The sequence below is a fragment of the Molothrus ater genome, chromosome 23 (genome assembly GCF_012460135.2).
Source record: "Molothrus ater isolate BHLD 08-10-18 breed brown headed cowbird chromosome 23, BPBGC_Mater_1.1, whole genome shotgun sequence".
In the NCBI taxonomy this organism is placed as follows: domain Eukaryota; kingdom Metazoa; phylum Chordata; class Aves; order Passeriformes; family Icteridae; genus Molothrus; species Molothrus ater.
Genome location: NC_050500.2, coordinates 6,383,395 through 6,407,133, shown reverse-complemented (window position 1 = coordinate 6,407,133; position 23,739 = coordinate 6,383,395). Strand labels below are relative to the sequence as shown.

The following is a 23,739-nucleotide window of genomic DNA, read 5'->3' as shown; positions in this document are numbered from 1 at the left end:
GAGAAGGCCAAGTTGGGCTTTAGGAAGGAGAAGGCCAAGTCAGGCTCTGGAAAGGAAGAGGCAAATGGGGATTTAGAAAGGAAGAAAGAGCCAAGTTGGACTTTAGGAAGGAAAGGCCAAATTGGGCTCTGGGAAAAAAGGCCAAGTTGGGCTTAGGAAGAAAGAGCCAAGCAAGGCTCAGGAAACAAAAAGGCCAAGCCAGGCTCTAGGAATGAAGAGGCGAGCCAGGCCTTACCCCGTGCCGGGCTTTGGCCCGCGCTGGGCTGGGGTTAAATCTCTCTGCAAGCAGGAACGAAAGCCCCTCGGGTTTATGGCTTTTCTGGCCTTCCCTCCCCTTTCCCGCTCCGGCCTGTGGAATGCGGAGGAGGCCGAGCGGGATCTCCCCGGGCCGGGCTGACAAGGGCAGGACAAATGAGAGCGTTTAGGCGCTAATTAGGCACTAATGACCCGCTCGGAGGTCTCGGGAAAGCAGCGCAGCCGGGCGGCAGCTCAGCAATTTGTCAGGTTCTTGCCAAGCCCGGGGGAAGCGCGGCCGAGTCATTGACCCCATTACGGACTCGGCCTCTTCCAGACAGCCGGCTGGGAATAAAAACCCGCTTTATTCCCGGGTTTTTTCCAAACCGAGCTCCTTGAGCAGAGCTAAGAGGCTTTTCTGGGGTGCTCGAGGGTGCGGCGCTGCCTTTGCTGATCCAATGTGGGGAAAAAAAGGGGTTTAGCCCCAATATTCCAGCTTTTCTTTCCCCAGAAGAGCCTTTGGAAATATTAAAACCTCTTCCCGTCGCTATTTATAGAGGATATTTATAGACGAAAGGAATTGATTGTACTTTGAGGGGGAGAAAACCGCGGTTCTGTCCAAGTTTCAGATTTAAACTCTGCCAAGCTCGTTCAATTTTAACGAGAGCTTTGGCGCTCGGCTCGGCTGGAGCGAAACCTCATCGTCCCTCTCTGCTCCGAGAGACCCCAAATCCGACCGGCAGGGCCTGGATGGGATCCCAGCCTCCCAGGAAGGAGCTGGATCCAAGCGGAGCCGCCCCGGGGTGGTTTTGGCAGGGAAAGCTGCAAAGATGAGCCCCCACCGTGACGGGAGCAGACAGCTCCAGGCCTGGCACCAGCAGGGCTTGGTTTCTGCTTCGGATCCAAGTCCAAGCTTTTCCTCCCTTCCGGTTGACTTCCTCCCTGCAGACGCCAGCGGGATCCAGGCATTTCACAGGAAAAGGATGGGAAAAAAGGCAGGAATTGGCTTTTTGGGCAGTCCTGGCACCGAACCAAAGGAGAAACCCAAGGTGGGTTCACCTTCACCTTCAGCATCCAAGGCGGGGTTTGGATAATCCCAACTCAACCGTGACTGTCACGCTCGGAAGGAGGAGAGGGAGAGGTTTGAGCAGGAAGGGGGAGGAAGAGGACGTTGATTTGAGATAACAGCGCCCCAAAGGCTCGGATCTCGCGGTGGGAACGCACACAACCTGCTCCAGCACCAGGATCATCCCCACAGGCACCAAACTCCGGGAAAACTCATCCCTCTGCTGCCTTATCCCGCCCTGGGAGCTCCAGAGATAGCCTGGATTCGGCCATCAGGGATCATCAAAGCCTCATTAATTATCCTTTGGCTCTGCGGGCCGGGATCATCTGCGAGCCGGGATCATCTGCGAGCCAGGGTCATCTGCGGGCTGGGATCATCTGCGGGCTGGGATCATCTCCCAGCTGGGATCATCTGTGGGGATCATCTCCCGGTGCCACCACGGGGCCTCCTCACGCCCTTAATGCGCTGTGACTTCCGCGGCTCTGGCGGCGGCTCCTCCGCCGCAATCCCAGGATCGACGCCACCGATCCAGTCCCTGACTTGTCACGGAGCCTTAAAATCAACCGGGGAAGGCTCGGGGACACGGCGGCACCCGCGAAGGGTGGGAAGGATTCATGGAAGCGACAGCGCGGGAGCAGATCCCGGGGGAATGAGATGAGCGGGGTGGGGAGCGCGCGGCAGATCCGTTGGGAAAGGGGAAAGCTGGGGAAGGCTCGATGCTGATAAATTAATTAATTAAGAGAAGAACGAGGGGTTTGGTGTTGCTGTGGTTCAGTATGTCCTTGTCTCCAGCCTTTGTTTCCCATAAGGAAAATTCCCATTTTTTTTTTAGGATTATGAGCATTATGTGCAACAAATCCTCCCCAAGAAATCCCAAAAAAAGGGAGAAGTGGCCCAGCCCTTAACCAGGGATGCAACATTTCACCCCAAATCTTCCCTTTCCCCAAAACACTCTACATCCAGGAAAAACCATGAAAATCCCACTTGGAACAGGAGGAAAACGGCCTCGATTTAGGCTTTACTTCTACTCAAGAGCTTCCCAAGCTCACTGGAATTTATTTTTCCTGTTTTCCCAGCAAATACAACCAGGAATGGCACAAAACCCATCCCAATCCCAGTTTGGGACACAGGAAAGGAACAAAAGCCATTCCAATCCCAGTTTGGGATGACACTAACCCCATCCCAATCCCAGTTTGGGAGATGGAGATGGAGCAGAACCCATCCCAGCCAGGAAAATTCCCAGGATGTTGTCCAGGAAGTGTCATTGACGATCTCAGGTTGAGGATGGGGCCTGCATCACATTCCAGGAGCATCCCACGGGATAATTGGCTCCTCCTGATGCTTCGATCTCATTTATTGGTTTATTTCCAAATTATTTTTCCCTTTTTTCCCTTCCCATAAACAAAATCTGAGGCTGAGCAGGAGAGGGAGACACCCAAGGTCATCCCGGAGCTTTTCCAAGGGCTGAACATGGAATTCACGCTCCGGAGCTTTTTTGGGATAAACACGAGCTGGGGGATGAACTCATCATTTCTGGGACCTGAAGCATCCCAAACAAGGCCATTCCAAGGTCATTCCCAGCGGGAATCCACCAGGAGCCGCTGATCCATGCTCAGGGATCTGCTCCAGCTCTGGAAAGGGATTTTTAAGGTTAAAACCAAAATATTCCTCCTCACTCCGAGCATCAAATCCAAAAGTTTTGGGGCTCATTCCCTGGGGTCATATCCCACTTCCAGAGCTCCAGATCCTGATTTTTCCATCCACATGGACAGAGGGCCAAGGAATGGTGTCCAGCACTGGGGGCCAACCGCTCCATCCCATGAATTCATTATTCCCTCTGCAAAATTCCTTACCCCTTTCCAAAATTCCTTTTCCCTTTGCAAATTTCCTTATTCCCTCCACAAAATTCCTTTTTCCCTTTGCAAAATTCATTATTCCCTCAATGAAATTCTTTATTCCCTCAGCAAAAATTCCATATTCCCTGCATAAAATTCATTTTTCCCTCCACAAAAATTTCTTTTTCCCTTGTAAAATTCTTTATTCCTTGTGAAAAATTTCTTTTTCCTTTACAAAATTCCTTATTCCCTCTGCAAACCCCCAGGATAACACCCTGGAGGGGGTCTGGCACTAAAAACATTCCCATCTTTTCCCGAACTTGATGGTTTTGGAGGCGTTTTCCAAGCTTGGTGGCTCCAGTAGGGAGCAATTCCCAGTTCCCAATAATTCCCAATTCCCAGTGCCTGGCACATGTGGAATTGCAGATAAGGATGTTTCCCTATTCCCAAGGCTCCTTGGCCGCACTTTTCCTGCTGATAATGGAACAGAAACTTAATTTAATGGAACAACTCCCACTCCCTGTGTTTATTCCCTGCCAGCGCCTGGAAACACCTGGAATGAGCAATTCCATGAGGGAGAGAGGGGGGAAAATAGATGGAAAATAAGAGAGGATTGTGAGAGAGGATGGAGCAAGGGATGCTCCAAGTCAAGGAAAATTGGGAATTTCTGGGCAGAAATTGGCTCCACCTGGATCTAAATTTCCCTGTGCTGATCCAGCAGCCAGAAGGGAACACGACATTCCCAGGAAATCCAAGAGGATGGAGGAGGGAAAAACACAGGGGGGATAAATGGGATGGGAACAGGGCTGGAAGCGATTCCGACGTCTTTTCCCAGCATCTCCCACGGGCTGGTGGAAGAATAGGAAATGAGGAAAAATATGGAAAAATTCCGTTCTGGGGTGTGGGTTTGTGGACTGAGTGGGAAAATGCTCCGGGAACAAGAGGGAGGAGGATTCCCAAAGTAACAAAATTCCATCCATCCCGGGGGGAGAATCCACGATTTCCCTGCAGAGACAGGATTTGGGGAGGCAAAATTCCAGTCCTGGAAGTGGGAAGCTCAAGGATCCTCATCCCATTCCCTGCTGGCATTGGAAAATTGGAGCCAAGGCCAAGACGGGACACTCTGGAATGAGAGGGAAAGGACAATGCCAAAACTGATGATTATCCTTCAAAAAACGGGAATTTATCCCAAAATATCCCAAAAACCAGGCTGGAATGGGAGACCAGGGAAGGACAATGCCAAAACTGATGATTCTCCTTCAAAAAATAGGGATTTATCCCAAAGCATCCCAAAATATCCCAAAACATCCCAAAATATCCCAAAAACCAGGCTGGAATTGGAGGGCAGTGAAGAACAATGTCAGAAATTGTGGTTGCCTTTCAAAAAACGGGGATTTATCCCAAAATATTCCAAAACTAGGCTGGAATGGGAGAGCAGGGAAGGACAATGCCAAAAATTATGATTATCCTTCCAAAACCAGGGATTTATCCCAAAATATCCCCCCCTATGCCAAGACCTGGAGTTCAGGTGGATCCAATCCCAGCTTTCCCAGTTCCTCCTGCTGTTCCCTGCACCAGCTCTGTCGTTTTTTTGGGAAAAACGAGCTGGATTTCCCTCCAATCCCAAGGGAGCCGTAAGGCCTCCATTATCCAGCTCCCAAATCCCTCAAATGATCCCATTAATTGCTCTTCCCTCCCTTTTCACAGGAGCTTTTCCACTCCGAGTTCATCCCATTACGGCTCCCAGCTCATCCCATTTATGTCACTTCCCATTTTCCTCCCGGCCCATTAAAAGCTGGAATTGGGCTTTTAGTCCCGGTTCCAAATCGATGGAACAGCTCCATCGATTCCCTGGAATGTTCTGCCCCTAAAAGGTTCCCAAACGTGCTGGGAATGCAGCGTTTTCCTCCTTTCCAGCCCCACCCGAGCCTTATTCCCCATTCCTCGTGCAAAATTCCTTATTCCTTTACAAAATTATTTATTCCCGCTGCAGAATTCCCTATTTACTCTACAAAATCCATGATTCCCTCTGCACACCCCCAGGAAAACCCCATGGAAGGGGTCCAGAATTCCTTATTCCCTCCACAAAAATTCCTTTTCCCTCTGCAAATTTCCTTTTTCCTTTCCAAAATCCCTTTTCCCTTTGCAAAATTCCTTATTCCCTCCATAAAATTCCTTATTCCCTCTGCAAAAATTCCGTACTCCCTTAGCAAAAATTCCTTATTCCCTCCACAAAAATTCCTTTTTCCCTCTGCAAATTTCCTTATTCCTTTCCAAAATTCCTTTTTCCTTTACAAAACTCCTTATTTCCTCTGCAAACCCCCAGGATAACCCCACAGAGGGGCTCCAGCACTACAGAAATTCCCATCTTTTCCCAAACTTGATGGTTTTGGAGGCCTTTTCCAAGCTTGGTGGCTCCAGCAGGGAGCAATTCCAAATTCCCAATCCTGAAAGGTTCCCAAACGCGCCCGGACTGTGACATTTTTCTCCTTTCCTGCTCCATCCAAGCTGGAATTTCAATCAGTGCCAGATTCCACAGAATTTTTGTTCCCTTTCCTTAGGAAAAGCTCGGCCGGGCCTCCCCCGCCTTTGGGGTTTCCACCACAGTGGGAAAAAAGTGAAGGAAAAAGGGCAGACTTTTGGGTTTTTCCCCTAGAATTCCCAAATTCTGGGTGTTTTGCAGCCGTTGTTGGTGCAATGCAGCACAAGGGACACGGAGCAATTCCTGCTTCCCAAATTAATGCCCTAATTCCAGGCCCTGCTAATTAAAGTCCTTCCCTGGCCAGAGGACGGAGGAAATGGAGCAGATCCCAAAATCCAGGACGCTGCTGGCACTGGGCGACCCCAAAAAGGAGGCTGGGACGTCAAAGGTGCCCTCAGGGAGGCGTCCCCCATTCCAGAGGCTTGGAAAAGCTCCAGGGCCAGCTGGGATTTATGGAACAGCTCAAGGAGAGGATGAAATCCCAGTGTGGAGGACGAGGAGGGCAGAAAACCCATCCCAATCCCAGCCTGGAAAACAGGGATAACACCAATCCCATCCCAATCCCAGCCTGGAAAACAGGGATACCACCAATCCCATCCCAATCCCAGTCTGGGACACTGGGATGGCACAAATCCCACCCCAGCCAGAAAAACTCAAAAAAGAGGGAATCTGGGAATAAAAAAAGGGAAATTCCAAAAATAATGGGGAAATTAAAAAAAAAAAAAAAGGAATAAAAAGGGGGCGGGGGGGGGGAATTAGGGAAGGGAAAAAAAAGGGGGAATTCCTTAAATAATGGGGAATTTTTTTTTTTTTAAGGGAGAAAATTGGAAAGATATAAAGGGAAATTCAGAAAATGGTTGGAAATTTTTAAAAATGAGGGGGCAAAAGGAGGGGAATTGGGAAAATAAGGGGAAATACCAAAAATAATGGGGAAAATTTAAAAAACAGGGAGAAAGGGGGGGAATGGGAAAAAAATAAAGGGAAAATCCATAAATAATGAGAAAATGTGAAAAAAAAATAGGGAAAAAAGGGGGGAGAAATCAGAAAAAAAAAAATAAAGGGAAATTCCAAAAGTCACGGGGAAGCTGCAAAATTTAAGGAAAAACTTGAAAATTTAAATGGAAACTGCCCAAGGCAGCTGCTTCCTGCAGGAAAAAAAACTTCTTTTTTGTCTCCCTGGGGAAGGATTTGCAGCTCCTGCTGAGGTCAAAGCTGGGCTTAAACCCAGCCTAGGCCGAGCTTGACTCCCTGTCCCCAGTTCCCGCTTCCAAACTCTTCTCCTTTGTTTTCTCTGGAAAAGGTTTGAGTTGAAAGGGTTTGAGGGCAGCTCCAAATATGAGCATCCTAAAAACCTCTGGATTATAAAAATCTCCCAATGGTGCAAACTTTGGCATCCCAAAAACCCCTTGGGATGGAGAGAAGCATGAAAACACAGAATTCCCAGGGGATAAATGGATTTCTCCCATTTTCCCGCCTCTTGCAGAGCAGAGCTTGCCATATTTTCCTGGAATTAAGGGAAGGGGCTCAGCAGAGCCTGGATTTTCCTGGACACATCCAGAGGGAATTTTTTCCCCTTTTTCCCAGACTGGCTCTGACTCCTGGGTGCACACGGGAGAAAAATGGGAACAAATCGGTCGCGGTGTAAAACAAGGAGTGGGATTTCCTCCCACGGCTCTTCCCTCCTCCCCACGTGGCTCCAAAATCCCAGATCCATCCCAAATCCAGGCATTTATTCCTTATTAATCACCGTGGAGATGTTTAAGTGCTTCTCTGGCTGGGATTCAGGGGGAATTTTTAGCTTTTGTGGGGCTTTTGGGAATCTGCGGGAGGGGTTTTTTATCCTTGGATGAGGATCAGGAGCATCAAGGATGGGGGAAAGCCAGGGAGGGTCTCAAGGGAGTCCTGGAGAAGGAAAGTCCTTGGAATGAGGAAATCGAGGGCAGGAATATTTGAATTATACATCGAGATTTAAATATGGATGGGAATAAATCCAGCGGGAAATGGGAGGGGAAGGAAAGGGGGATAAAACCAAAATTTTTTGGGAGGGGAGACCCCCCCCCAGGTACCCAACACATCCCAAAATTCCTTCTTTTATCCCAATCCATTGGGATTTTAGCTCCATCTTGGAGCCTTCAAAAAAGAGAAATTCTTTTTTTGCCATCATTTTCTCATATTCCTTTTTCCCATTATTTGCAGCTTTTCCTTTTCTCCCTTTCCCTGTAAGGTCCTGGTTCCCAAATTTTCCCAGAAAAGGCAGAAAAGGTGTGGGAAAAGTCCCAGAAGCTGTTCCCAAATGAAGGGACAACGCGGAGTGGAAAATCTCACCGTTCCCTCTTTTTCTCCTTCCACAGAAGGGTTAATCCAGCTAAGAAAGGGAGAAGGGAATAAAAACCCACTCGAGCCATTCCATCCCATCCCTCCCGGCGGATAAATGCGGGAAAATTACCCGGAGCAGCTCCATGACCCCGAGTTATTTCCAGGCAATTTCGGGGGATAGCGGTGATTTATGGACAAGAACAAGGAAGGGCAAACGATCCCGGATCCTGGATTCTGGATCTTGGCTCCTGGATCTTGGATCTTGGATTTTAGATCTTGGAATTTCGAATCTTGGATCCCGGATCGTGGATTTTGGACCCTGGAACCTGGCAGGACATGGAGGAGCTGCCGGGCCTGGAGAAAAGCCACTCCTTCCACAGGGAATTCCAAACCTCTGGAATTATTCCCTCTGCTTAGAAACCTGGTGGAAAAACCAAGCCTGGGCCGTGGAAGGGGGAGTTGCCAGAATTTGGGGGGTTTGTAGTGCTGGGAATGTGTTCCCATGGATTTATGCTCCGCTCAGCATTCCCTGAGCATCCCTTGGCCTCCGCTCCAGACACAATTCCCACTTTCCATAAAAATCAGCATTTATTTCAAATCCCTTTTCCTGGAGAATTGAAGATATCAGGGATTTTAATTTTTTTCCCGTGGAAAACCCCATTGTATCCACACTCAAGGGAATGGGACAGGGAATACGGGAAGCCAAGAAAAACCTGGAATTTTGGAGCACTGCCCCCTCCCTTCTCCTGCTTCCTCCAAGTCCCCCATGAGGCCTCTCCTTTGGATGCTGGAATTCCCTCATCTCCCTATCCGAAGAATAATTTAATTAACTTGGAGAAACGTAATTAATTTTAATTGTGGGCGATAATTCATTGTTTCATGGGATATTAATAATTATATTTGGGAAATCCAAGTGCCTGGGAAGTGCCCTGGAACATCCTAATTAATGGCTCGGATGGGAAGCGTTTAATTGGAAACGTTGGGAAATTGGTTCTGCTCCCCAGGGCCGGAATCCGTGACCCGAGGACATGGAAAAGGAGGAAGGGAGGCAGATTGAGATTCTCCTGCTGCTTCCCAAATCCCAAATCCACCTGGGCTGGGTAATGACACACCTGGATATTCATTTTTCCTGGGATTTTTGGCTCCCAGCCCGCTGCCCCTGGGAATTCTGCAGGTGGGAAATGCTCTTTTTCCATGTTTTCTGCTTTTCTCATAACCTTCTCAAGTACCTGAATATCCCAATTCCATCAAGGAATTACAGGCTCGGAATTTCCAGCAGCCTCAGAAAGCCCGGAAAGGACCCCCCATGGAAGTGTTTGCGTTCCTGGAGCGGGATCAGCCCCAGGAAGGATTTGTCCTCTAATTGCTCCATCTGTGCCTCGGGAAGATGCGATCCCAGCCCAGCCTTGGCTCTGGTTTTCCCGTTTCTCCTTCATTTTTCACCTGCCTGGGAGGAAAACTTGGCAATTCCAGGTCCTGATGTCCCCCTGATCCAGGCCTGGGATGCTCAGACCCCCCAAACCCTGATGTCCTTTAATCCAGGACTTGGATACTGGGACAACTCCAGGTCCCACTATTCCCCCAGGCCAGGATTGGGATGCTCGGAGCCCCCTGATCCAATGTCCTCCCTAAATCCCACTGTCCCTGCAATCCAGGACTTGGATGTTTGGACAACCCAGATCCCAGAATCCCACCCCCCCCAGGCCGGGATTTCAATGCTTGGAGACTCCTGATCCAATGTTCCCCTAAATCCCAATGTTCCAGCAAATCCCAATGTCCCCCCAGTCCAGGACTCGGATGTTCAGATCCTTCAATCCAAATGTTCCCCCCCAATTCCAAGACAAGGATGCTCAGACCCCCACATCCCAATATCCCCCCTAAATCCAATGTCCTCACAATTCAGGGACCTGGATTTTTGGACAACCCAGATCTCAGAATCCCCCCCCCCAGGCTGGGATTTCAATGCTTGGAGACTCCTGATCCAATGTTCCCCTAAATCCCAATGTTCCAGCAAATCCCAATGTCCCCCCAGTCCAGGATCTGGATGTTCAGATCCCTCAATCCCAATGTCCCGCCCCATTCCAGGACAAGGATGCTCAGATCCCCACGTCCCAATATCCCCCCTAAATCCAATGTCCTCACAATCCAGGACCTGGATTTTTGGACAACCCAGATCCCAGGGTGCTCCCTACCCCACGTGCTGCAACAAACCAAATCCCTGCTGGGATTTTGATGCTCAGGCTCCCCCCAGGTCCCAATGTTCCCCCAAATCCCAATGTCCCCCTAAATCCCGGTGTCCCCCCAGCCCAGGAAATGGAAGCTCAGACTCCCCAGTCCCAATTTTCCCCCCATCCCAGGACATGGACGCTCAGACCTAAATGTCTGAATTTTGGTGGCTCCACCTGCTGGAAGAGACTCATGGACAGCTCCCAAATCCTCATCCCTGAACAGGAGGGGTGGGAATGGTCCAAATCCTTGGAATACTGCATGGATGGGGTTAAGGAAGGGGGAAATCCCCTTAAAATCCAGTGACTCTGAAATAATGAGGGGGATTTTTTCCCTTAGGGAGTGGGAAGACACTGGGAGCAGCTGGACACCAAAGGGACTCGAGCCTTGTCCTCAAGCTCCTTGAGGAATTCCAGTGTCCGCGGTGGGGATTGATGGATCCGCTGGAATCCAGACGGGCTGAGTGATGCAGGACCAGCCAGTGGCTCCCAACCCTTGGGAATTCATCAAGGAAATCTGGGAATTGCTCCATAAACTCTTGGAGCCTGCAATAAAAAAATTAAACACTGACGGCTCTGCTGTGTAAACACAGCCAAGAAAACTGGGATTGGGAATGGGGAGAGGGAAATGATCCCACAATGCTTTTGTTTCCCTGGTTTTTCCCAGAAAACAGCACCAAGAAACCCAGGAAAGGAGCGACGCCTTCCAGCCACATTCCAGACTCATCCAAGGACCGGTGGCTCCGTCTCCCGCAGGAGAAGGGCGAGGGGGGTTTATTTTAAATCCCTTTCCTGCCCTAATCCATGTGACGCTAATCAGGGATCCGGCCCCTCGGGAATCAATGATTAATGGAGTTAAATTTAGCGGGAGCTTGCCGGAGTAAAATTAGGCACCATGCATAAAACATCACAGCTCCTCGTTAGCACGGCTAATTACGCTAATGGGGGGCGCTCACGCGGGCCTGGAATTAGGGATGGACCTCCCGACCTCCTCCCAGCTGCCCAAATCCGTGGTGGAGCTGGGAAAGAGCCTGGCCTGGAGCCTTAATGAGAAGGTAATTAGCATACAATTAATGCTCAGGGGTGGGGGTGACGGGGGGCTCGGACATCCCGGAGGTCCAGGTGTCCTGGGGATGGGTTTGTCCCACCCCCAGGGCTTGGGGGGCTGAGGGTCCCCGTGGTCCAACATTCCCAAGGGTTGGGAGGAGGGGCTGGTGCAGCGCACGGCCCCGCATCCCAATGGGGCGGTTGGGATCGACATCGTTGGGGTTTCCTCCACTGTGGGTTTGCCATGGGGTCAAACACAGTGATGGGCTGGGGTCTGGTCACGGATACAGCATTCCCAAGGACTGGGATGAGGGTTTGGATCCCAATGGGGCGGTTGGGATCGACATCAGTTATCGTTTTCCTCCACTGTGGGTTTGCCATGGGGTCAAACACAGTGATGGGCTGGGGTCTGGTCATGGATCCAGCATTCCCTAGGATTGGGATGAGAGTTTGGATCCCAATGGGGCGGTTGGGATTGACATCGTTGGGGTTTCCTCCACTCTGGGTTTGCCATGGGGTCAAACACAGTGATGGGCTGGGGTCTGGTCACGGATCCAGCATTCCCAAGGATTGGGATGAGGGTTTGTTGCAGCACGTGGCTCCTTATCCCAGTGGGATACTTGGGATCAGCATCACTATGGGCTTGCCATGGGGCCACCATCATTCTCGGTTGGCTTTGGCCAGTGGCACAGCCATGATTCCAACATCTCCTTCCACCATGGCTGTAATTCCAACATCCCCTTCCAGAGTGGCCATCATTCCAACATCCATCATTCCACCATGGCCATCGTTCCTACACCCATGGATCCAACATCCCATTCTACTGTGTCCATCATTCCAACATGTTTGTCATTCCAACATGACCACCATTCCAATATCTGTCATTCCAACATGACCACCATTCCAATATCTGTCATTCCAACATGGCCACCATTCCAACATGGCCATCATTCCAACATGGCCACCATTCCAATACCCATCATCCACCATTCCCAACATGGCCACCATTCCAATACCCATCATCCCAACATCCCCCATTCCAACATGGCCACCATTCCAACATCCCCTTCCAGTGTGGCCATCATTCCAACATCCATCATTCCACCATGGCCATCATTCCAACACCCATGGCTCCAACATCCCCTTTCAACATGGCCATCATTCCAACATGGCCACCATTCCAATACCCATCATTCCAACATCCACCATTCCAACATTCATCATTCCAACAACTGCCATTCCACCATGGCCATCATTCCAACATGGCCACCATTCCAACATTCATCATTCCAACATCCACCATTCCACCATGGCCACCATTCCAACACGGCCACCATTCCACCATAGCCATCGTTCCAACACTCATCATTCCAACACCCCCTTCCAGTGCCGCCATCACTGTTTCCTCAGCCCAGCTACCCAAAATTCCTGGAATCCCGCAGCTCCTGGCCTTGCTGCTTCCCCATCATCTCCCAGCCTCCTGGTCGCTCACCAGCTCCAAGGGAGGAGATTCCAGAGCCCAAATCCGGCAGGAGAAGGAGGGGGAAGGCGAAGCCATCAGCGTTTCCAAGTGGTTCCTTCAAACCCAGCGCAGGGAACACAAATCCGGCTGTAATTAATCCCATTATCTTGGGAAGAGGGAGTTGCAGAGCGCTGAGAGGGTTGTCAAAAACCAGGAATCCGGCCGGGATAAGCCTCTGGGGGAGTTTAAGCTTGGACAGGCACCAGCTCTAAGCTGGTTTTGGGGGAGATGGGAGTGACAGGGAAATAAAGACAAGAGGACTCCAGCCTGGAGCAGGAAAATCCAGGAATGATTAATCCATCTCCCTTTTCCTTAAGGAATGAGATGAAAATAACCCAAAAAAGGCCTCAGCAGCAGCAGCTCCATTGAATTCCCTGCAAAGCCCAAGCCAGCGGGCAGGAGTGGGATGGAATGTGGGATAGCCAATGGAATGTGGGTTGTCCGATGGAATAAGGGATGTCCGATGGAATGTGGGATAGCCAATGGAATTAGAGATGTCCAATAAAATGTGGGATGTCCAATGGAATGCGGAACGTCCGTGTGTCTCCAACCCAAGGATCCGCATCCTGCCCCGCGGAGCTGCTCCACATCCAAAAGATCCTTCAGGAGAGAAATTTTGGGGCAGGAAAGGCTTTTCCAGCAAGCCCAGGAGATGAGGTTGGATTCCAGAGCTGGAGCAGGATCTGGAATGTTCCCAGCTCCCTCAGCTTCTCCCCTTGGCACCCTTTGCTGGCAGAGCCAATTCCCAGGAAGAGCAGGGAACAATGATCCCTGATTGAGGCAGCTGCCTCGGATCCGGAAACTTGGAAAACTCTTCCCAGCAGCTCCAGATCCCAGGAACAAAACCCGGAGCATTCCATGTCCATCTTTTCCATTCCCAGTTCCCACCAGCACACAGATGGAGTCAGAGAGGCGTTCACATGGAAGTGCTTCCTTGGGAAGAGCAGCCAGGAGGAAAACCCTTGGAATTTCCTCTGCATCCCAGGAGAGCACGGACAGCTGGGGTGAGTTGGGATGAGTGGGACAGGGACCTCCTCAGCAGGGACTGGAAAACTTGGGAAGGGCAAATCCTGCTCAAGGAAGGGGAAAAACTCACCTGAGGGCAAAATACTCCTGGATTTCTCCCCTGAAATTGCCTCTGCTCCCTAGGAACCCATACTGGAAATCCTGGGAATGTTTTCCAAATGGGATGAGCCCCCACAAGCCCCAGACACTCCGGTTTCCAACCTCTCCTTGTATGGAAGCTACACAAGTTCTTCCATAGCCCATTCTGGGGGTGAAATATTCCCAGATTTCTCCCCTAAAATTGGCTCTGCTCCCTATTTACCCATACTGGAAATCCAGGGAAGGTTTTCCAAATGGATGAGCCCCCACGAGTCGCAGATTCCAGCCCCTCCTTGCATGGAAGGCAGGGAAGCTCTGCCCACCTTGGGGGGGAAATATTTCTGGATTTCTCCTCTCAAATTGGCTTTGCTTCCTGTAAACCCACACTGGAAATCCGGGGAAGGTTTTCCAAAGGGGATGAGCCCACACAAGTCATGGACACTCCAACCTCTCCGTGCGTGGGAAGTATGGAATTACTCCTCCTTGCATGGAACACCTAGAAGCTCTGCCCACCTTAGGGGTGAAATATTCCTGGATTTCTCCCCTAGAATTTGCTCTCCTCTCTATCTGCCCACATTGAAATCCTGGGAAGTTTTTCCAGAGGGGATGAGCCCTCACGAGTCCCATTTCCAAGCTCTCATCCCATGGAATTCCCAGGAGGCGCTGCCGCCTGCAGAGCTCGTCAATCAGCCCCGAATGCAGCCAACGTTGATTATTTTTAGCCAGGGCCGCTGCGGTGTTTGTGCGCAGGAATCAGACCATGAAATCCCTGGATCCGGAGCATTCCCAGCTCTCCGGCGCCCGGAGCAGCTGAGCCGTGCCGGGGTGAGGCACCAAAAGCCTCCGAGTGTCACTCGATGCCACCTGATGTCCCCAAGGCGGGCGGCGCAGCCGGTGTCGAACACGGGAGCCCCGGGGCAGGCAGGAGCGGGGCCTGCCCTGGAATCAACCCCCTGACCCCAATTCCCACCTGGAATGGGAAATGTGGGAAAAGCAGCGCTGGCCTCGGACAATCCGGCTCGGTGCCTGGCTCAGAGGGAGTGGGAGCAGCAAATCCCCTTTTCTTTGGGATCGTTTCAGCCCCTGGAGCTGGATCGGCCCCGCGGGGACTGCGGCTGCTCTGTGGATTCCAAGGATGCAGCAAGGGTTGGGACAAGGAGAGGGGAATATCCCTGAGAGGGTTGGGATAAGGACGGAATATCCCTGAGAAGGCTGGGATGAGGTTGGATGGAATATCCCCGAGAGGGTTGGGATGAAGATGGAATATCCATCAGCAGCTCCCATTCCAGGGCTCGGGAATATCCATCCCATGACTGGGATGCTCCCCATGGAATTCCTGTTACAGGCGGGAATGGATCCAGTCCCAGGATGAGTTCCCGACTCCCTGGGCTGGGATTTTTCCGGTACCGATGGAGAGGGCTGAAGTAGAGGAAGGAGGGATAGATTTTCCCTCCATCCCACCCCATTCCTAGTGGGATAAGAGGAAATTTTGGGGGTTTTTACCTGATTTTTAGGATGTGCAGCTCCAGGAGGGTGCATCAGAATTCCAGAATTCCAGGATGGGACTGAATCATCCAGAAGCTCATCCCATTCCATTGGAACCTGCATTCCCAGGCTGCTCCAAGCCCCATCCTGGAGCATTCCCAGGGAAGCAGAACCCTTGGAATGCTGCTCCCAAATCCCAGAAAAGCCCCGAAGCCACAAACCAAGGAAACCACGGCCATTCCTATGGGATTTATTTCCACGCTCCCCCTGTTTTCCTTTCCTCGGGAAGCCGAGCGGGCTCAGCTCCCAAATCCAGGGGATTTCAGTATGGAAGATCCTCAAATTCCCAGTCGGGAACAGGAGCGGATATTGCAGCTGGAGCCGCTTTTTCGGGAGCTGCTCCTGCTCTTCCCGGCATTCCCAATATATACAGATTCCTTCTTTTTACAGGTAATAATTTACATCCTATTTATAATCCAGGGATTTCTATCTCTAGGGATTACCCACACACACACACACACACGCAGGGAAACCAGGAAAACCCCGCCGCTCCCAACTCCAGATCCGCTGGATCTGGTGGAGAATCCCGCGTTTTTCCCAGTTTTTTTTTTTCCTCGCAGCGGCCCAAGCGCCCAGGGCGGCGCCGCTCCCGGGAATTCGGGGGACTCCTGAGGTAGGAAATTGGGGAATTCCGGGCGGGCTCAGAGCGCCAGCGGGAGCTGCCAGATGAGCAGGGAGCTGTCGGCAGCTCCGGAGCGGCGCGCGGATTCTGCCCGGAAATCCCGGTACCCGCGGCCTCCGGAGACGATGGCCACGGAGGAGATTTCCTTGCGGGAAGAATCCCGGGAGCAGGGCCGGCTCCGCACCCACACGTCGGGATCGTCGGCCAGCTCGTAGATGGATCCGTCCTCCTCGGCGTGTCCCGGCGTTCCCGGCGTTCCTGGTGCCGCTTCCCGCACGGAGAGCAGCTGGCCGGGCAGGTGCGCCGTGGAGCGCAGCCGGTATTGTAACAAAATCCCTTTTTTCCGCATTTCCCGCGGCTGGAGCCCCTCCGGATCCGGGGATTTCTCCTCCTCGGCCTCGTCGGGCTCGTCCTGCTCGGCCCGGAGGGCGTCGGGGGCCAAAGTGCTCAGAGCCAGCGCCAGGAACTGCACGGGGCCGGCGTGGCCGTTCAGGGACACCATCCCCTTCCCTGGAAAACAGCGGGATCGGCTCGGAACGGGAACAGAAACAGCGGGATCGGGATGGGAATGAGTCTGGGAATGGGCTGGGAATGGGCCAGAAATGGGCTGGGAACAGAAACAGCGGGATGAGAACAGAAACAGCGGGATTGGGATGGGAACGGGAATGGAAAGAGCAGGATGGGAACAGAAACAGCAGGATTGGGATGGGAATGAGTCTGGGAATGAGACTGGGAATGGGCCAGGAACAGAAAACAGAGGAATCAGGGTGGGAATGAGCCCAGGAATAGGCTGGGAATAGGAACAGTGGAATTTGGATGGGAATGAGCTGAGAATAAGATGGGAATAAACTGGGAATGGGATGGGAATGGAAACAATGGGATTGGGATGGGAACAAACTGGGAACAAGCTGGAAATGGGCTGGGATCAGGCTGGGAATGGCACTGTTTTTTGGGAATGGGTGCTGTTTTTTGCTAACAAAGCCATTTTTTGGGAACAACGCTGTTTTTTGGGAATGGTGCTGGTTTTTGGGAATGCCACCGTTTTTTGGGAACAACGCCAGTTTTTGGAACAATGCTGGTTTTTAGGAACGGCACTGCTCTTTGGGAATGGCGATGTTTTTTGGGAACGGCGATGTTTTTTGGGAACAAATCCATTTTTTGGGAATGGTGCTGTTTTTTGGGAACGCCGCTGGTTTTTGGGAACGGGCGCTGTGTTTTGGGAACAGCGCCGTTTCTCCGGGACTGGTGCTGTTTCTCCAGGAATGTCGCCGCTTTCCCGGGAAGCTCACCGGTGATTTTCGGGATGCCCTCCAGGCGTGGCACGGGCAGCAGGACGATGATTCCCAGATCCGTGCCCACCCAGAGCGAGCCCTGGCACAGCAGGAGGCTGGTGACGCGCACGAGCTTCTGCCCTGCAGCGGGAAAAGCCGGGAAAAGCCAGGATCAGGGAAAACCCCACGGCCCAACTCCCGGCCGGCCGCGGGGTTTCTGTAGGGATCGGCCTCGGGAAGATCCCGGCAGATCCGCGCCCAGAGGGGAGCGCTGGGAATAGAAAGGAATGAAGAGAGGGAAAAGAAGAAGTGGGAGAAAAGCGAGACTCCAGCAGGAAATGGGGATTTTATGGGAAGGAGTCAGCGGGAGTTGGGAAAGCAATAAATCCAGGGAAAGAGGTAAATCCAGGGAAAGGTTATCTCAGGGAAAGAGAGAAATCCACGGAAAGATGAGTCCAAGGAAAGCGATTGATCCGGAGAAATCGATAAATCCACAGCGCTGTGGCTCATGGAGGAGCTGCCACATTCCAAAGGGTTTGGGAGCAGGAGTTCAAATGGATCTAATCCCAACATTCCTGCCCAGGAATGCAGGGATGGGAAGGATATCAGGAGATCGGGATATCAGGACATGCCCAGAAAAAGAGGGAAAAGGGGAAAAACTAAGGAATTACACAAGTCTGGTGCTCGGAACTATTGAAGGGATTATGGAGCTGTGGAGTGGGAATGTGGCTGGGATAACCGGAGTGGGACAGGGATGGGGGACGTGGATGGGATCATGGAACAAATTTGGGATCCAGGGACAAGATCATGGGACAAAGTCAGGATCCAGGGCTGGGATCATGGGACACAATTCCTGCCCAGCTCCATCCCTGCCCTGTTCCTTGGGAAAGCTGTGGATCCTGGTGGGACCCCCTGGGGTGCCCCATTCCTTGATTCCCCTTGGATCCTTTAATTAATCCCCCTCATTAGCTGTTAATTAGGATCCCACTGGGCAGCGGGAAGGTCCCATTCCCTAATTCCCTATGGATTCATAAATTAATTCCCACCCCTCGTTAGCGCCGATTTGGCTCTCACTGGGCAGCAGGGTGGTCCCATTTCCTGATTCCTCATGGATCCATTAATTAATTGCCCTAATCAATCATTAACTGCTCACCAGGCAGCAGCAGGGTGGTCCCATTCCCTGATTCCCCCATGATCATTAATTAACGACCCTAATCAATGGCTAATTGCTCACCGGGCAGGAGCAGGGTGGTCCCATTCCCTGATTCCCCCATGATCACTAATTAATTGCCCTAATCAATGGCTAATTGCTCACCGGGCAGCAGCAGGGTGGTCCCATTCCCTGATTCCCCCATGATCACTAATTAATTGCCCTAATCAATGGCTAATTGCTCACCGGGCAGCAGCAGGGTGGTCCCATTCCCTGATTCCCCCATGATCACTAATTAATTGCCCTAATCAATGGCTAATTGCTCACCGGGCAGCAGCAGGGTGGTCCTGGTGGCCACGTTGATCTCCTGCAGGTGCTCCTGGGTCTCGGTGTGGAACAGGCGGATGGAGGAGCCCTCGGCAAAGGCCATCCAGACCCCGCTGCCCGCCCGCACCATCAGCGTCACCGCGGCCGCGGGGTCGGGGTGCGCCTCGAAACAGTGCTGGGGGATTCCCAACATTCCCGGGATTACCAATATTCCCAACATTCCCAGAATTCCCAGAATTCCTGCTCTGGGAGCACAGAGCTCCACCGGGAATTCAGCTCCCAGCCCTCCCCGCCAGAATCCAGCCCCACTCCAAGCTCCTTCCAGGGCATTTTCCCATTCCTCTTCCCACTCCCGTTTCCCTTCCCATTCCTGTTCCTGTTCCCATTCCCACTCCCATTCTTCTTCCTGTTCCCATTCCCATAACCATTGCTGATCCCATTCCTGTTCCCACTCCCATTCCCCTTCCCATTCCCACTGTTCCCCTGTTCCCGTTCCCATTCCCACTCCCATTCTTCTTCCTCTTCCTGTTCCCATTCCCAATCCCATTCCTGTACCTGTTCCCATTCCTGTTTCCATCCCCATTCCCACTCTTCTTCCTCTTCCTGTTCCTGTTCCCATTCCCATTCCCGTTTCCATTCCCATTCCCATTCCTGATCCCATTCCCGCTGTTCCCTATCCCCACCCCTATCCCCCCCGTTCCCGCTCCCGTTCCCGCTGTTCCCGTACCTGGCTCTGCAGCTCGGGTGTCCCCAGGACGCTGACGAGGTTCTGGGAGCTGGCCCAGAGCGACTCCTCCAGCACCAGCAGCGCCCGCACGGGGCCCGGCCCCACCCGGAGCGTCCGCACCGAGCCCGCGTCCCATAAACCCTCTGGGAACGGGATCAGCGGGAATGGGGTCAGGAATGGGGTCAGGAATGGGGTCAGGAATGGGCCCAACCCCACCCGGAGCGTCCGCACCAAGCCCGCGTCCCATAAACCCTCTGGGAACGGGATCAGCGGGAATGGGGTCAGGAATGGGGTAACGGGGAATGGGAAAACATGGAATGGGAAAACATGGAACAGGATAATGGCAAGAGAATAGAGGGAATGGGATAACGGGGAATGGGATAATGAGGAACAGGATAACTGAATAGGATAATGGGGAATAGGATAACAGGGAATGGGATAATGGGGAATAGGATAACAGGGAATGGGATAATGGAATGGGGTACCAGGGAATGGGGAACGGGATAACAACAGGGCACGGGATAACGGGGATTGGGATAAGAGGGAACGGGATAACAGGAAAAACACAGAACGCTCAGCACACATGGAACAGGGTAACAGAAAACAGGGAATGCTGAGCACACGTGGAATGGGATAACAGGTAAAAGGGAAAACAGGGAATGCTGAGCACACGTGGAATGGGATAACAGGGAAAACAGGGAATGCTGAGCACACATGGAATGGGATAACAGGGAAAAGGGAAAACAGGGAATGCTGAGCACACGTGGAATGGGATAACAGGGAAAACAGGGAATGCTGAGCACACGTGGAATGGGATAACAGGGAAAAGGGAAAACAGGGAACTCGGCACAGCCGGGAAGCTCCAGGTGCGGCTGAGCTCCCCCAGGAGTCACCAGGAGGGTCGTTCCCACCTCCCAGCATTCCTAAAATTCCCTTTTCCCACCACACATGGCACTGGAGCAGGGAAGGAGCCGCCACCTCCACCCTGAGGGCTCCTTGGAAAAGCCCAAATTCCATTTTTTTAAACAGATTTGCTCTGGAAGGGCCACTCCAGGCCCAATCCCGAGGATCCGGGAGCAGCTGGATCAGGATGAATCCAAGGCCAGAGGCTTGGATTCATCCCGATTGTCACGTTCCTTCTTTTTATTCCCAATCCATGTTTTTGTATCCAAACCCTCAGATCCCAGGAATCTGGAGCCTTTGGATGCTCCAAGCCCTGCTCCCAGCATATCCCAATTTCCAGGGAAAAGGAGTGATTCCAGGGAAGCTCATTCCTCCCAAAAAAGTCAGGATGAGGTTAAGAACTGCCCCCCGTGGCTGCTGTTTAATCAATTAAAATTAATTAGATCCCTTTAATTGGCTCCCAGCATCGCCACCATTTGGGAGAGGGGATTGGCACAATCCCAAAAATCTGAGTTTAGGGGGATTGGGTGGCTCGGGATTGAGCCAGGTGCTGCTTCCTGCAGCTTTTCCTGGAGAAAACCCGGAACTGTGTCCGAAAATTCCGCCGGATTCCTGGCTCTCCCCAACCCCCTAGTGATGAAAACAAGGAACTTCCCAACCCAGGAATTCCTGCAGAAGAGGGATCACAGCAGGATGGGACCTCAGCCTGAGCCAAATCCTGGGAAAGTTACCCCAAAATCCAGGGAATAAAGGGAATTTTCCACCCGGGGGGGTTGGGGGGGACCAATGCCATTTCCAGCCCTAACACTGGGAATTTTGGGAAGGCAAAAATTCCCATTCCTTGTGATCCCACCCTAGATCTTGCAGCAGCCCCTCCCCAGGACCATTTCCCCAAGGTTTTCCCCCAAAACAAGTTTGTTTGGATCCACCATGGGAAAATGGGATTTTCCTGCTCTGGGGCTGCCAAGGGAAGGGGAAAATACTGGGAAAACCAAGGAAAAATGGGGATTTATCCAAAATGGGAAATCCTAAATCAGATTTATACAGAGGAGACATCCTAAATGGGAATTTATCCCAGTCCCAACAGGATATCCTAAATATTGATCCTAAATATGGATTCATCCCCATGGGATATCCTAAACAGAGATTTATTCTAAACAGGGATTTATCCTGATGGGATATCCTAAATATGGATCCCAAATAGGAATTTATCCTGATGGAATATCCTAAATGGGGATTTATCCTAAACAGGGATTCATCCCAATTCCAATGGGCTTACATGGGGATTTATCCTAAATGGGGATTTATCTTGATGGGATATCCTAAATATGGATATTAAATAGGAATTTATCCCAATGGGACCCCCTAAATTGGGATTTATCCTGATGGGATATCATAAGTGGGGATTTACCCCAATCCCAACAGGATATCCTAAATATCAATCCTAAATATGGATTCATCCCCATGGGATATCCTAAAGGGGGATTTATCCTAAACAGGGATTTATCCCAATCCCAACAGGATATGCTACAGGGGAATTTATCCTAAAGAGGGATTCATTCATCCCAATCCTGACAGGATATCCCAAACACGGATCCATCCCAATCCCGATGGGAAATCCCAAACATGGATCCATCCCAATCCTGATGGGATATCCCAAACAGGGATTCATCCCAATCCCAATAGGATATCTTAAAGAGGGATTGATCCTAAAGGGGGATTTATCCTAAAGGGGGACTTATCCCAAAGGGGGATTGAACCCAATCCCGACAGGCTATCCCAAATGGGGATTGATCCCAATCCCAATGGGATATCCTAAAGAGGGATTCATCCCAATCCATGTGGGATATCCTAAAGGAAGATTTATCCTAAAGAGGGATTTATCCCAATCCCAATAGGATATCCTAAAGGGGGATTTATTCTAAAGGGGGATTTAGCCCAATCCCGACAGGCTATTCCAAACGGGGATCCATCCCAATCCCAGGGTATCCTAAACGGGGATTCATCCTACAGGGGGATCCATCCCAATCCGGACGGGATTTCCTGAGCAGGACCCACCCCGTTCCCGTGGGGCGTTCCCAGCGCTCACCGTGGTTGCGGGGGAAGGCGGCGACGCTGCCGTCCTGCAGCCCGGCCAGCAGGAATGCGGGGCTGTTCCGCAGGCACAGCACGGGCACCGCGCCCGGCACGCGGCAGCGCTGCAGCACCGGCGTCCCCGCCGCCACCGCGCCGAACACCAGCAGGCTGCGCGACAGCGGCACCGTCAGCGGCAGCAGCGGCATCATCATCATCATCGGCATCATCAGCATCATCATCATCAGCATCATCCATATCATCATCATCCACATCATCATCAGCATCATCATCATCAGCATCATCAGCATCATCAGCATCATCATCAGCATCATCATCACCCGCATCAGCATCATCATCATCAGCATCATCGGCATCATCGGCATCATTGGCATCATCATTGGCATCATCATCATCACCCGCATCAGCATCATCATCATCGGCATCATCGGCATCATCAGCATCATCAGCATCATCAGCATCCGCATCATCATCATCATCAGCATCATCATCATCATCATCATCATCATCATCGGCATCATCAGCATCCGCATCATCATCATCATCATCATCAGCATCATCATCATCAGGATCATCATCCGCATCATCAGCATCCCCATCATCATCATCATCATCAGCATCATCCATATCATCATCATCCACATCATCATCAGCATCATCGGCATCATCAGCATCATCATCGGCATCATCGGGATCATTGGCATAATTGGGATCATTGGGATCATTGGGATTGGCCGCAGAGCACGGGCAGGGACAGCGGGGTTGGGATAATTGGGATCAGGATCAACCCCGCCGAGCAGGAAGAGAATGGGATCGGGATCATCGGGATTGGCCCCAGAGTACGGGGAGAGAACAGATCAGGATCGGCCCCGCAGCATGGGGAGAGAATGGGATCATAGGGATCATAGGGATCATGAGGATCAGGATTGGCCCCGGAGTACGGGGAGAGAACAGGATCGGGATTGGGATTGGCCCCAAAATACATGGAGAGAAGGGGATTGGGATCGGCCCCGCATCGCCAGGACAGAACGGGATCAGGATCATCAGGATCGGGATTGGCCCCAGAGTATGGGGAGAGAAGGGGATCGGGATCGGCCCCACAGCGCTGGGAGACAGTGGGATCAGGGCTGGGATTTGGGATCAACCCTGGAGCGTGGGCAGGGATCGGGATCGGGATCAGCCCTGGAGCACAGGGAGAGAGCGGGGTCAGGGCTGGGATTTGGGATCAGGATTGGTCCTGCAGCACCAGCAGAGGGTGGGAGCAGGATC

General features: G+C 51.8%; 1 protein-coding gene across 5 annotated transcripts in view; it reads right to left on the bottom strand.

The window, feature by feature from the left end:
* Positions 1-15,550: 15,550 nt before the first annotated feature.
* ARHGEF10L (Rho guanine nucleotide exchange factor 10 like) overlaps positions 15,551-23,739 on the bottom strand; it is a 40,803-nt gene continuing 32,614 nt past the window's right edge. For all 5 annotated transcript variants that reach the window (XM_054517137.1, XM_036396203.2, XM_054517136.1 and 2 more), the window contains 5 exons: positions 22,466-22,620; positions 19,474-19,616; positions 18,747-18,921; positions 17,288-17,410; positions 15,551-16,508 (listed from right to left, as the gene is read on the bottom strand). In XM_054517137.1, coding sequence (XP_054373112.1) covers positions 16,018-16,508; positions 17,288-17,410; positions 18,747-18,921; positions 19,474-19,616; positions 22,466-22,620 — 1,087 coding nt within the window. In that variant the 3' untranslated portion in view covers positions 15,551-16,017. The remainder of the gene's footprint in view (positions 16,509-17,287; positions 17,411-18,746; positions 18,922-19,473; positions 19,617-22,465; positions 22,621-23,739) is intronic.